At 43.9% G+C, this 14,951-nt stretch overlaps 5 protein-coding genes across 5 annotated transcripts; 4 read left to right on the top strand and 1 right to left on the bottom strand.

Annotated features, from left to right (window-relative positions):
- Nucleotides 1-326: 326 nt before the first annotated feature.
- AOL_s00170g59 (uncharacterized protein) lies at nt 327-1,847 on the top strand (the record flags this gene model as incomplete). The annotated part of the gene is made up of 5 exons (XM_011127688.1): nt 327-441; nt 575-648; nt 733-1,032; nt 1,125-1,251; nt 1,306-1,847. The coding sequence occupies 5 exons, from the start codon at nt 327-329 to the stop codon at nt 1,845-1,847; spliced, it is 1,158 nt and encodes a 385-aa protein (XP_011125990.1).
- Nucleotides 1,848-3,162: 1,315 nt separating this feature from the next.
- Nucleotides 3,163-3,687, top strand: AOL_s00170g58 (uncharacterized protein; the record flags this gene model as incomplete). The annotated part of the gene is made up of 1 exon (XM_011127687.1): nt 3,163-3,687. The coding sequence occupies one exon, from the start codon at nt 3,163-3,165 to the stop codon at nt 3,685-3,687; it is 525 nt and encodes a 174-aa protein (XP_011125989.1).
- Nucleotides 3,688-4,106: 419 nt separating this feature from the next.
- On the bottom strand, nt 4,107-4,919 carry AOL_s00170g57 (uncharacterized protein; the record flags this gene model as incomplete). The annotated part of the gene is made up of 1 exon (XM_011127686.1): nt 4,107-4,919. One exon carries the CDS (start codon nt 4,917-4,919, stop codon nt 4,107-4,109), a length of 813 nt encoding a protein of 270 aa, XP_011125988.1.
- Nucleotides 4,920-6,796: 1,877 nt separating this feature from the next.
- On the top strand, nt 6,797-9,995 carry AOL_s00170g56 (uncharacterized protein; the record flags this gene model as incomplete). The annotated part of the gene is made up of 2 exons (XM_011127685.1): nt 6,797-9,163; nt 9,234-9,995. 2 exons carry the CDS (start codon nt 6,797-6,799, stop codon nt 9,993-9,995), a joined length of 3,129 nt encoding a protein of 1,042 aa, XP_011125987.1.
- A 1,183-nt stretch (nt 9,996-11,178) lies between these two features.
- Nucleotides 11,179-12,216, top strand: AOL_s00170g55 (uncharacterized protein; the record flags this gene model as incomplete). Its single annotated transcript, XM_011127684.1, has 1 exon — nt 11,179-12,216. One exon carries the CDS (start codon nt 11,179-11,181, stop codon nt 12,214-12,216), a length of 1,038 nt encoding a protein of 345 aa, XP_011125986.1.
- Nucleotides 12,217-14,951: the final 2,735 nt, after the last annotated feature.

Genomic DNA, 14,951 nt, shown 5'->3' with positions numbered 1-14,951 from the left:
TCAAAATTAAAAAGCGTAAGTTGAATGTCCAGCAAAGTCCGGTTACTTCCGCTGCTCCAAATAGCTACCTTCTGAATGCTGCACTGTTACGTCGTTGCGCTACACCGAATTGCCACCAAACGCCGCCTTAACTCCCTTTTTCCTTCTCTCCAGGACGTATAACCTACACCTCTTCAACCCATCCTATCACCACCATCACCACTACCATCACCATCGTCACTATTACCACCATCATTCATACTCACGACTCTTTCGAACTCCTTTTGGAATACCATAAGCTACTTGGTTACTGAGATAAGCAAGCTTAAGAGGGAGGAATAGAAGGAATGGGGCTGTTCTCGCGCTCCCAATCGCCCAAGGTCGAAAAGGTCCGGCCACCAATCATCCCTGCCTACGAACCCTTCGACTGGAAGAAATTCTTTACAAAAAAGCGCTACATTCGTATGTTTCCCTGTCCCTTCCCTTCTATATCATATCGATATCTATCGGTTGAGTCGACGCAGAGAGCTCGGAATCCTAGCTGCAGGCTCACATTGGCAACACATTCACTGACCGAAATGACATAATTAAATAGCTTGGTGGATTCTTTTGATAATCATCATCGTCATAACTGTCCTCATTAGTGTCTATCACGAAGAAATCGTTAAAGTACGTTTCTTCTATACACCTCCTAAACACACACGTATATATATATATATATATATATATCCTAACCGTTGAGAGAAAAAATAGTGGCTTACTCCCGTCTCTCAAAAAATCCGTTCGCTATCCTGGGGTTGGATAATACCCATTTTGATCCTATTCATTATCTCCTTTCCTCCTTTATTCGGCCACGAAATCGTCGCAATTCTCTGCGGTATCGTCTACGGTCTCTGGATCGGGTTTGCAATTGTTGCAGCGGGAACGTTTATTGGTGAAATTGGAACCTATTTTGCATTTAAGGGGTTTTTGAGGGGGAGAGCAGAGAAGGAAGAAAGGAGAAATTTGAATTACGCTTGTTTGGCAACTGTGACAAGAGAGGGTGGCATCATCGTAAGTACATCCCCCCTTTGGTACCAGCCCCCGAGAGAGAGAGAGAGAGAGAGAGGGAGAGTAGTTGATACTAACTTGTTGATAACTACTAGTTTGTGTTTATCGCCCGTCTATCCGCTATTCCTGCACATTTGACAACAGCAGTGTTTGCGACCTGTGGTATCAGTTTTTGGGTATTCTTCATCGCTACACTTCTCAGTTTACCCAAACAGCTCGTTGGTACGTTCTCACATCGTTCTTACAGCTCCGTGTAAGTACTAATGGATTTAAAAGTGGTATACTTGGGCGTCATAATCAACAACCCCTCCGGTGGCCATCTAGTCTCAAACATAATCCTAGGCATAACTTTCGCCATCACCATTGTAGCAGCAGGGTACATCTATTGGCAAATGCGAAAGGTTCGACCAAGGCTGATTGCTGAACACGAGGCTATCAAGAATGGGCAAACAAGCTATGAAGGGGCTAATATTTCTGGTGGTGAAATTGAGATGAACGATCCTCACAAGAACAATGGCAACGGAATGAGAGACGAGGAAGCAGGAAGTCCGTTGATGTATCATCATGGCGGCTATCAAGGAATACAACAATACCAGGGGCTGGATCAGGCTACAGGTACAACGGAGGGAAGATTTGAGCCATTGAGAGTACAGGCTGCGGGGCCCGAACCTTACAAGGGATATGGCGATGGGGGATACGGCTATGAAGGGCGACATCAGGTGTATTCGGGACCGTATAATGATATTGGAGACAGCAGGAATCCTTCAGCATCTGAGTTGGCAAGCGGGAGACCGATTGCAGGGAGGGAGTTGGTGTAAAATCTTTTATGGATGCCCTTTTATTCCATTTTGCCGTCGTCATTTTGGGGAACATCATTTATTGATTAGAGGGTGTTCGGCGTTTTTTCTTCTCCTTTTGATATGAAGGCGCATCAATCACGGTTATGATTTTGAGAACATTATGTTTTGTTATTCATGATATTTTCCTTTATTTTAATAACGCGTCGAACCCTCTAGATTAACCCTAGTTACAGACTGGTATTTTAAATCCAGAGATAACATATCACAGAAAATTCACTCAGAAGTTCAAACCAGCAAGATAAAATAGGAATCCAAGACATGGCATCACAAACTTGCGCATGCCAAAATGTTTGTTCCAAAATAATCCAAAGCTCAGCTTAATTTTTATAAAATGTATAAACCACAACGCCAAATTTTTGCAGATCTTTAGGCTAGCATTTGATAAGGGCTTAATGGTCGCCAAATACCTAGTTAGTACCCCGAATGTAACCTGACCTTAACCTCTTTATTCTTTTTGTCTCTCTTTTTTCGTTGGAAGCCACTTCGGTCTAGTCATTTGGTGTGGCGGCATCTACGGGGTCCTCCTGTTTCGAACGGGATATTTCCCAAGCAATGATATCATGATCAGTTCACGTTGAAAAGGAACTTGTGGCTGTGTACCCTCCGATTTGTTCTAGAAGGGTTTTTATTCTCCGTAGAGCTAGGGCACCGTCGGGTCCAAGCGAGGTATAGTACGTTATGTGGAAAAACACCAAGCTTCCTTTTGGATCTTGGCAGACCCTTTGTATGGCCATAGCGGCCTCTCCGTTGTGTCATGTTAAGAGAAAAGGAACTGAAACGGGATGCATGAAGTAATTGAATCATTGTCGAACGGAATATTTCAGATTTTGCAAAGTGTCATTGTGCAGTACTATACTGATTAGTCTTAAGTCAATACCTATTTGGCGGGACTGGGGGAGCTATATAAAGTGCGTGGTGCCTTACTGATATGTCCTTTTTTTAATTCCAATCATCAGTCTATCGCTACATCTTACATTCCAATCGTTGACGATTTAATCCTTCGGGTTTATCTTTTCTTCTTCTCCTTTTTTTACCAACAACCGTTGACGGTTTTTATTCAATCCAGTCGTTTATAAAAATTTTATTTGAACCGAATCGATTTCATTCTTCGGCTGTCACTTTTTGATTCAACTGTCGGAACGATTTTGAAATTATAAAATTCCATTCTTTCAATCTCAATCACTTGACTTGGGATAATTATCGCAATCTATAAATAAGAAACGACCTTTTCTATAGCATATATATACACATATACATTTTCAAAACCCTCAAAATGAAGTACTCTATCACCGCCTCCCTCCTCTTCGCCGCTACCGTCCTCTCTTCTCCTGTTCCAACCCCTACCTCCAACCTCCACCAAAATCTCGCCCGTCAAGAGCCAACCACCACTGCAACTCCAACATGCCCATACTCCGTAACTGTCACCGCAACTCGTTCCTGCACTGCTCCAGCCTGCGAGGACCCACTCTTCTGCGCTGCAATGGTAAATCTTCAATCATTCGGATGTGATTGTCTTACCAAGCCTCCGTCCACCACCACTGTTACAAAAAGATGTGACAGTGATTGCGATTGTGCTATCCCCACCAGTTGGGTTGTGCCGAAGGGATGTGATGTTGAGGCGGTTTTGAAGGGAGAGAAGGGACCGGTTAAGGTTAATCCTAACAAGGAAGAGGAGAATGTTGAAGGGGGCAGTGCAGAGGAGGGCCAAGGGAAGGATGGGATTACGGAGGATGGCCAGGTGTTCGGGAAGGGACCGATAAAGGTTAATCCTAACAAGGATATCGACAATTTGTTGTAAATGATATATATTTTGATTTAGAAATTAATTTCGGTCGGCGTTTGCGGCTTGGGGGTTTGGAATAATTTAATGACAATAATACACTCCTTTAATACCTTTTCTTGAAAATTTTGCCTGTTCGTTTCATGCATGTGCGATCGATTTTTGAAATAGATCTATAAGTAGTTGTCTATATACAGAAAATAATATAATAAATACTTAAAAACTAAACATTATACCATAAAATCCAGGAGAGGTAGACATTTCAATGAAAAGTTCTTCAATGAACGCTATTAGCCAAATTTAAAAGCCACTTAGTAAGCTCCAAGAAGAAAGAAAGGACCCCAACTCGCTGAAATACAAACAGAAAAAGATGATCATAAGGTATCATAAAATCCATTCAAACTCATCATTGTCACCGATCACTCTTCCAGCGCCCTCTAGTGATCAACAGTCCCTGCCTGCTGTTGATTGACAGGGACATGATCACAACATCTTCCATGCTTCTTAACATGCTTTTCATGTTTTCCTACGCTCTTTTTTACCATAAATTCCGTCCACTTCTCCACTTTCTCCGCTCTCTTTTCCATCTTTATTTCGTATTTCATATCCTTCCCCTTTGACAGATGGTCCTTATATTTCTTCTCGGCTTTTAATAGCTTCTTTGCCTTTTTGTATTCCAGTTTCCGGACGGTAGCTGGGCGACTAGAGTGAAGTTTGATCTGTGTATCAAAGTATTGTGTGATGGAGGCCAAGAGGTGGTTTAATGGTTCAGATTGCGGCGCGGATGATGTCGTAGTTGTCGTTCTTGTTGTGGCAGGAGATAGCGTTATCAACGGTAGCGGTGCCGCGCCCGCCGAAACAGTAGGTGTTATATACCGTGGTACCGAGTTTGAACTATCTAATCCCGTATTGAGATTATAGCCCTCACTGACATGGGGAGGAACCTGTTCCTCGGTGCTTAAACGGTATAATTGTTGTTTTTCGTCGATAATAGTAGCAGTAGGGGTGGTGGTTGAAGCGAGGGATTCGTATGCTGGTGGATTTGGGTCAATGGTGGCCTCCTCCGTGTAGTGGGGTGGCATGTAAGCTATGCCTTTAGTCATCGGTTCTTGGAAAGAGTGGGATGATGAATCTGAGGAAGAGGAAGGAGAGTAGGGCCTAAGGTTGCGGGACTTGCTGTATTCTTGGAGGCTGGTGATGATTGTAGTTGCAAGGATTTGGCGTTGGCGGCGTGGGTGGTTATTGCACATTTTTTTATTTCTAATTTCAATTTAATTTTTATTTTATTAATTTTTATTTACTATTTTTTATTTTATCTGTGAAAGTGATAGTCGTGATGGTCTTTTCAGCCGTAGTCTCGTGGGATCGATCGATATCAATTCGACTTTGATCAAAATGGCTAAAAATGAAGTGTGTTGTATATTGTGGTATTTTTGAAGGGCGGAGATCTTAGGGAGTCGTGGGATTGACAAATGATCCGCTGAGGTTCTATTTATCCTTTTTCCTTATTGAAGGTCTAAACCATTCTAATTCGTATCGCATTTGATCGCAAAAGAGTTCATAAGTATACGTAATCTACACTTTTCTTCCTCGCGCGCAGCCTCGCAGAATCTACACGTATGGCATGTATGTACACGCTAGCTATAACTAGTACTATCGTATTCAAAACGGCTGACGTTATGCCGACGCTGCATTCCCCCCTTCTTTCTTCCTATTCGTTTGGCCGAGATCCGTAAGACCTATTAAATGATAGAAAAACGCCGTGAGAAGAGCCATGGCATATTGGATGACGAGGCCCTGCAGTTTTTTTCCAAGGCGAGTCGGTTAAAATGTTGGCCGACGGGCGGTGCTTTTAGCAGGCAGTCGCATCGGTGCTCGCGAAGGGATACGACCCGATTTGGGAGGGATCTCTGGTCCATGGGTCAACCTTGGACAAGATTGTGCTAACCTAATTTTTAATATTGACTCGGTCGACGAGCTTAATATTCGTCGCCAGACTTCCTCTCCTCGACTTAACGAATGTTTTCACTATATATTCTTTTTTCCTTTCACAATTTCTTAGTCATTTTGTTTATTGGTGGCCGTGGTCTGATCTATTAAATTACATGCACACGCGCTGTCAAAACAGCCAGCATATTATGATTGATATTTAGTCGGCGATAATTGCGGAGCGCGAGCGATATGCTTAAGCTTCACTTTGTGCTAGCTGTACTAGTGATCGGACCAGTGAAGGCATAGGCGTTCTTCGAAATACCAGAGCCTAGGAGAATTAAAAATATTCTTCAATTTTCGGTATCGGGTCTCGTGCTAGCAGTCCCCAGCTATGACTAAGGCAATCCATTGATATTTAATGTTCGTTCTGGGATTCCCTGTGTTCGAAGAGAGTGCCAAGATCAGATCTCAAATACCACACGTTCAACACGCGAGATAACCAATATCTAACTGGCGAAATATTAATATATTCACATGGCATTTGGTATCTTAGTTTTGCAGGCCTTAGGTCTTTACCTGTTAAGCCTAGAGATCTCATGTACAAGTATTGTCGGGAGACTTCTTACCCTCTAGAAGGCCCTTTGGAGGGGGAAACAAAAAGTCGGACCGATAGAATCGAGGTGTCTTTTTGATTTTGACGAGCCCTGAAGGCTCGAGGTGATATTCGAAATTGAATTATTAGATGATCGCCATTTTTCCTATTCACGAAGATTTTACTTAAATAGTACATGAATGAAAACATATCTAAATATAGCACGTCATCGAATCCAACCATAATCACCGTACTTGATATTTGAAAGCAAGTCTTGCATTTATAGTCTTCATTCGAGAATTGATCTCCGCATGTATACTATATACGTGCCTATCGATTGTTCATAAATACGAAACATGAGTCTTATATATTTTGTAGCTCGGTACCTAATAGAATTCTTGGGCACTCGTTCTCCATTTCCTCCCATACAACTTTGCTATAGTCCCTTCACACAATTTCAAAATTGTATATTTGTGTTTTAAAACTAAGTCTTAAAGTTACAAGAATTGGCAATTGGAAGATATGACGACTGCTTTTTTATTTCTCTCGCTGTTAATAGGCCTTCCTTTAGTCCAGGGCCAAAGCTCCACAGTAACGAGTTTCATGACTGTCACACAAATTGAAACCTCTACCTTCATTCCAACTGTCACCAAAAGCAATAAGTGCAGTGGCACCAACAGCAGCACTTCTCTCCAACTCTGTGAGAATCTTTTAGCAACTTGGGACCCTTTCGGTATCTCCTCAAACTCGAGCACTTCAAGATCGACTTCGTCTTCGCGCACAAGTCACAGCTTTACCACTACGACTACAACTACCACAAAGCCATCGTCGACCAGCAGTATCCCAACTCCAGGAAATCTTTACGTCTTCAGTGCCACTGACACGGAAATCCTTGATATTAATTCCTCTGGAAATGTTGTCTTGTCCAATCCATCATCAGGTCTCACTGCAGCATTTATTCTAAATGCGGACGGCACGTTGACTTCGTACGGGTCTAATGTGAAAATCTTCGCAGACTTTTCAGACACAGTCACTGCCAAGCGCGCAATCAATATCGCCTATAGTCTTGGATTTTGTCTTTCAGAAAACATCCTCCGTCGTAGAGGCAGGGCTCGGGGACATATAATCATTTTCCCTCGTGCTGCTGGGGCAGATGGCAAATCGTATGGCCAGTTTTCTATCAGTAGTAGCTTACTACAACTTGATAGTAACGGTTCTACTTATGGCTGGGTTAACTGCGTATCTAACAATGTTGCGGTTTATGATACTGCTAGCGACGATGTACCAGGGGATTGCGGCGCTATTGACTTGACGGCGTCCAGCGTTCCAACAGCATCATACTCACAGTATTACTCCGCTGGCCTTAAGAGAAAGAGTCAGATTAGTGGGGTATCAACTTGTAGTATTTCCCCAGGTAGTTCATCGTCAATCAGCACAACTAGTAGTCGGACTGGGGGGGCAACCGGTACGGCAACCTCGGGTATTGACGTCCTACCGGATGTGCCGTCTGGAACTTTGACAAACACTGCTGCTGAGGCCGACTTTACCAGCACAGAGGATCCTTTCCCCGTCTTTGCCATGGCTGCCTTCAATGAGGGTAATATATATGTCAACGATGATCTTCAACTTGTTATGCGAGATAGGAATGGCACTGACTTCCATGGTTTCCAGTTGACATCGGACGATCAAATGGTTTTCTACGGCGGCAACTTCACAGTTTATGCAAATACATCTGTGAGGACTGTAGACTCAATTGATGACCGTGCCATCTGCTATGAGAACCGTATCATGCTCATGCTAAGCCTTGACGGCAGTTATCCTGCAGGTGCAACCATGGGGCCATTTATTACGGATCCTGATGTTGGTCTCCTTTTATTGAACTGGGTCTTCCTGGCCTGCGACGAAGATTCACATCTCGAGATTGCTTACTTAGATTGTCCCGTCAGAGAGGGTTGTATGGCTGTGAACCCTGCTCTATTCTTACTAGATTCCTTATCTAGACAACAGGCTTTATATAATGGGGCTATCCTCGCCCAAAAAGCAATTCCGACCTCGACTTATATGGAACCAAACGCCACTACAATTGTCTTATATGAGACCAATGCGGTTAATGCCGTGAGAGATATCCTTCTTCAGGGAGGTTATTTCGAGTTTTGCTCTTCTGAACTCGGCCTCTACTTCACGAGTACTGTTACTGAAACTGAAGTTACAATAGTCTCCACGGAGACTACTGCTGCTACTGAGACACTTTCCATTGTCGATTATAGTGCAGTTGTCATCGAACAGGTAACAACGGCTACGACACGTCAGACTACCACCACGACGACATCCCCCTTCAACATTCTCTATACAAGTACAAGCAGGAGTGTTTCTTGGACTACTACAGCTACAAGCACCACATCCTTCACTTCGACCCGGACCACCACAACAACAGCATATACGTGTACTTCATTAACGACAATCAATACTATAGCCTATGCAACTAAGAGCCCACCTGTTACATCAGGAATTTTCACAACTACTTCAACCACCACTACTCGAAGGGGTCGTGGCTTAGGCGCGCGTGACGTAGCTTTTAGGGAAAGAGTCCAAGATGCAGCTTTGACTCCCACGTACATCCAGTCCTTTGACGCCGTTATCGTTGCCTCAGCATGCAGTTTATATTTCGAAATTCTGTATAATAATTTTGGAGTCACGCCAACATCACTTACATTCATGGTAGACGAAACAAGTATTATAAATGGCACGGAAACTACATATTCCTCTACAAGCACGAGCACTGCTAGTACATCTTACAATGTCCTCGGCACGGTGACAAGCTATTCCTTCACTACTACTATTACCAGTGCTTCGACGTCTTTGTCGATAAATACGAACTACGTTACATCAACGACCAGGACGACCACAACTGCGATCGAATTACAGACACATGTGGTGAGAACTGGAACATTGACTACTACCACGACAACCGTAAGAATCTCCTCTCTCGCGATATCGAAGTTTAAATCAAAAATATATTAACGGAAAGAATATGTATTAGGGCGGTAGTACGACTAGAACCGTAATCGACGCAAGCACCACAACTGTCTGTCGCCCGCGCCATAGACCAACTAACGGCGTAATTGGCGGACAGCTAATATCCGGAGGGCGAGAGCCTTTAGATAACTTCACCACCACCAGAAATATAACTTACGATTTAAGCTTGTCTGAAGCGTCTAGGTACCAAGAACGCGGCTACGTTCTATGGCGACAACTTCCCGGCGGGTTTCCTGCACCAGACGCCCCTATTGATGCTCGAGTCCAGGCTGACAAATACCGGAACGAAACTGGATGGGCTTGGGTCGGCTGGAACTTCTTCACTTGTCCCCAAACCACGTATAGCGTCAGTGTCACCTACAAGTGGTTTTTTGACAAAAACAATCAACAATCTGTTTTTGGTCTTCCCGATGCAGCAGACTACTACAAAAATTCAGAATTCAGTTTCTTTATTTCAGGCCTTGGGGATGAATCATACAAAAACGTAAATGCCTATGATGTGCCTCTCCCGTCGGGTAAGGCTGCATCGCTTGACGGTTCCCCAGACGGGGCCCTACGTATGACAAGAGAATTCACTGCCGTTTCATGGGTCCATGGTGTATATTTTGGGCTTAGTTGGAGGTTTAGACATAATTACACGACACCGGTTTTGACCGCACAACAGTATATGATTAGCACCAACAGGCTCCTTATATATGGATTCAACATATCCGATGATATCCCGCTCGCGGACAGGCCTGGGGTGTCGTGGTTCTTACCTAACTAATTGATGATGTTAGAAACCGGAGCTTGTATACGCTGTTAGATTGCTTGATACTTAAGTTTTGTATAGTTCTTTTCTTTTCAGAGCTATCTTAGAAATAGATTGGCATAGACATAGACGCCATGGCCCTTATAAATTTAGCTTCATCATGTACTCTTTTAATTCCTTAAATTGCATTTCCTACCCACTTAAGTGCTCTCCCCCCCAAAAATGGTTCTGCATAGACACATGGTTCCTTTCATAGTCCCGGAATTGCACGCCGATATAAGTCTAGAAGTTCAATGCTCTAGATTTCCCTCAGGCGTTGCATGCAATTCCGACTTAATTTTCAATGTGCTTCAAAAAAAACAAATTCCGAGCTGGCAAGTCAACGACCAGCCGGTCTCACCGATAACTCGATTTCGGAGCTTCAGGAATGCGAATATTGGCAGGTGACCTTCTATTCATTGGAATGTACATATACATATGTATGCATATACGTGCAAATGTATTAATGTGCATTTGCAAGTACGACGTCATTTGGGCCTCGAGATAATGGACGGAAGTCCACACTACTTACAAGATATATCGATACTTGTATTAAATCTAAAGATGAGAGCGATCGGAAGGGTCTGTCGCGTCGGTTCAAAAGACTGATCTAGATCGAGAAACTAGCCTAGCTATAGAATGCGTTGCAATTTTCGGGTGCGGAGTCGATGGTATCGATATCGCGCATTGCGTCAGGTAGTCTAGTCTCGCTTATTTGGTACTGCAGCAGCCAGTTTGGGGGGTTCGATTGTATTAGTCTGGGAGTCGCTTCCTGGCGTTCGCACAATTGTATGCATAATGCTATCGATATCGGACTATGTGGGGCCCCCAATGTCGAATCGCTGAGTCTCGAATAGAATTGCTCCTTTGGAACTATACCTCCAGAGTCTGACGGTTATAAATACCGGCAAAGCCAGCCCCCCTTGCCGGCCTGTTGAACTTGTTCAGGGATATACTGCATTGATAGAGGACCGAGGGGATATTTACTGTCGACTAAAGGTCAAAGAAGTCGCTCTACATGGTCTTGGGATCCCGGAGTCCCTGTCAGATATTGCACGCAAACAGTATTTTACACTATAGTTCTTCAACGGTAGCTATAGATCTCCTCCAGTCTCTCATTGCAAAATCACCACAATCTGCTCCCATTTAAGATTTCAATATGCCTCAGGTTTCGACACCTCTGGCTCTTCTCACGGGTTCAATATACGCCTTTTCAAAGTTTGCTCCACTTCATCTTCGGCAACCCGCCCTAGACCTTCTTACTCCGCATCTTTCAGATAAGGCTCTATCCCGCCTTCTCTTGCTCTGCGCATCCACCTTCGCAATCACCACTGTGGCGAAGTCGATACTTGGTGTCAGTGGTTGGTTTTCACGGAATTCCGAAAATAACTGGGTTGAGGACAAATATGACTGGGGTAGCGAACTGGTGTTGATTACCGGAGCTAGCAGTGGGTTTGGAGAAAAGATAGCGGCAAAGTTGGCGACAAGGGGGACGAAAGTCGTGACGGTGGATAAGAACGGCTTAGGTCCCCAGCTTCAAACGTGTGAGCGCATGATTCAATACGAAGGCATAACCATCACTTGGGGCTACCCCGCTGATATACTAGAAACAGATAAAAACGTCCACCACTATCAAGTCGATATTACAGATTGGGAGGCACTAGGTTCCGCAGTTGAACAGATCAAGGTCGAGCATGGTGATCCAACGGTCCTTATCCTCAATGCTGGGATATGCCATAAAATTCCTATTCTCAATAAGGATTTTTCAAAAATCCGAACACTGATAGATGTCAACCTGACAAGCCACTTTGCAATGCTCCAGCACTTTCTTCCGGCTATGGTGAAGAATAATCACGGCCATATCATGTCACTCGGGAGCCTTAGTAGCTATATACCAATCCCTGGAGCAGCTGATTACTCTGCTACAAAATCCGGGCTATGTGCTTTACATGAAGCCCTCCGGCTAGAATTTCGACATATTTATAAAGCAAATAAAGTTCGGACTAGCCTTGTGCATCCGTTGTGGACCCATACCCCTCTTATCAAAGACTTTGAGCCGGATTTGAAGGAACTGGGTCTGCCGACGTTGCAGTTGGATGAAACAATTAATCCTATAGTGGGACAGCTGTATAGCGGGTATGGGGGTACTCTGGTTGTCCCGAATCATTTGGGCTTTGCGACAGGGATACGAGGGTAAGAATTCTTCCTTTGCATGCTTCCTTCACTCCTTTCAAAGTTTTCTCGGGGTTCTGTAAATCGAGACAGAAACTAACTAGATTTGTAGATGGCCACACTGGCTGCAGGAGGGACTTCGAAATGCCTTTAACCCGTATACCGGGAAGCATACGTAAATCATTTTAAACCCCGCATCTGTGCCGTCCCAAAGTTTCTTTAGAGTTAATCTCCAGAGCTTCTTGGTTTCCTTGGTAGATAGTCGACCTTTCCCATTCCATGAAATCAATCATGATGGCATAACTATATAGTTCGCCTCCCAGATTTAGAGTTGGGTTGTTTCTTCATACCGGGTTTCATGTAACTAGGGATATTTGCATGCGAATCCCCAGAAATTCCGAAAAAAATCAGAGGAATCGTAGGACAGATCAATGTGCTTAGAACACAGCACCCAATAATGGCGAAAGTCCTAGCATAAACCCGTAGCTTAGGACTCCATCTTGAAGAACACCGTTCCGCAGGACTCATTCACCCATCCCATACCCAAAATTCAAAGTAAGAAGGGACAAAACGGCTGTCAGAGTCGCCACGCGTACGCTGCCAGAGTTATAAATAAGATGCTGATACCGATCTCCAGCATAAAGTCTCAGTGCTCGAGAGGTCTTTGCGAATGCACATGCATTGCTCATGCGCATCGTCACGGTTTGAATGGCGAAATCGAGAAGAAACTAGGATATCCACGTCGCAAATATGATTCGACTCGTGGCTACCGCTACTCTTGCTTCGAAGGTAGCTGGCTAGTTGGTCGCTGATTAGGACCGAGCCACAGCAGAAATATAGATATACCCTAGCATTTTAGCCAAATACATATATTGTCAGCACGAGGTTTGGTGACTTGCCAGGCGACTTGAAGGGGTACTTGTGGGATAACCCTCAGCAGGCCAATGACATACATGTTTGTGGCCCTCTCATCTCCAAAGGTCGTATATTTACCCCAACTTCCAAAATTGAAGGAGTAAGGGTTCAAAGCGAAGATATATTCATAAGCATTCAGGTAGGTGTCGGCGAACACGCAAAAAAAAACGCCCCGATGGCTAATCTAGCCTTCAGAAAAATGGGTTTCGGGATTTATTGCGGCCCTAACTTTTCTAGGGCCAGCTGGGGGGGTTACAAAGACATAGTATAGGATGGCGCTGCGCAATAGGAAGCATTGTGCCTCGAACAGGTGAAGGCGTGCCAATTCTACAGCAGTCGGTTCATCAGAATCGGTATTAATTGGAGCCGCTTTGAAGTCGGAAGAACAAAACTAAAGGAAACCCGCACGAAGCGAGATGATAGTCCAGAGTAAACCAAAAGCGGCGAGGAGGGTTATGAAATCAGACTCGGAATAACTTGATTTTATCCGTTTAAATGTTTTGGGAATAGGATCATTGATGCCAGGGGTTTTGGTGGAATAGAGTGAGGTTCCAGGAATCGTTTTCCCTGCTGGATGTTTCAACATTGGAAGCGGCTGGCTCTTCTAGAAGGATTATACAGCACATCCACGAGAAAGCCGCACGGACCAGTGCAGCCCGGCTTCAATGGCCCACCCTGCAGTTCACACGTGTGTGATTTACCACAAAAATTCATCCGGTAACGTAACCGCTGACCATCGATTGGATCTCAAGCCTCCCAGGAATATCGAGGTTTTGGAAGCTTTAAAAAGTTAGCTGCATATGCAAATTGATATAAAATACAGAGTGGAAGTTTGCGGGATATTTCTAAAAACTGAATATATCCCTGCTGGTGTGAAGTTTTTTTTATTTTGTTCTTCTTTGACTTTAGGCGGCTGGCCGGCTGTATGCAAGTCTCGGAAATTGTTGCATTTTTTTCAATGCTTCCTTTCTTGATATCTGACACCAACCTTTGAGGGTTTAAGGGTGGTATGGCCAGACTAGTAAGCTAGCTCATGCGCTCATTATATGAAAAAAAAAAAAATAAATAAATAACTGAAATTGGGTTGGAGAGGATCTAGATTCCTTTGGTTATTTGAGTTTGAGATATTGATGTAACTGTATAAGCAACAGTTCTAGTGTGGGGTTTCTCCGAGTCTATTGTGTACATAATATATAATAGAGTGTGAATTAACCTTGGATCTGAGAGAATACATACGAAGGATCGAGCATCAGCACGGACCAACCGCACAGATGCTGTACATTTTTTCGAACCCAATTAAGGTGAGGCACCGTGTACAACCATCAGACGGGGCAAGTGGTCGCGTACTCAAAGCCTTGAGCAGGTGTCGGATAATCGGAATTTTCGTCCGAAATAGCCGTCTAAAGGAATAGAAAGGCTTGGCGATACTGTTTTTCCACGCACCGTCTCGTGACTTTTGTCTCGTTGCAAGGTTCCCCTTTTTTTCCTAAATCCCAATTTCTGAGTTGGTATAGTTCGTTTCATGATCACATGAGTGAAGAGATACCATCAAAGAGTTGAAAATAGGAAGCCTCAATTCTATGAGGCGTTGCTAATTGCAATATTGGATCGATGGAAGTAGACATCGATACCTGATGCTTGGTGTAAGTACATACGTATGTACTCCCCAGGTCGTAACGATCCGATGTCAGTTTGATTTTCGCCAATTAAGAGTTCGGTAAGCCTTTCGCTTCCGCCACCAGTTTCAGATTCATGACTGGCTCTGTCGACGCGGGCTCAGTAAACACCTTTACTACTAGTAGATGAAATCACGAGTACAAACATAAATAGCCTTTCTATCATAGT

This window comes from Orbilia oligospora, assembly GCF_000225545.1.
Source record: "Orbilia oligospora ATCC 24927 unplaced genomic scaffold scaffold00170, whole genome shotgun sequence".
Lineage (NCBI taxonomy): Eukaryota > Fungi > Ascomycota > Orbiliomycetes > Orbiliales > Orbiliaceae > Orbilia > Orbilia oligospora.
Note: the sequence above shows the minus strand (reverse complement) of the source record. Positions and strands in the feature narration are given on the sequence as shown.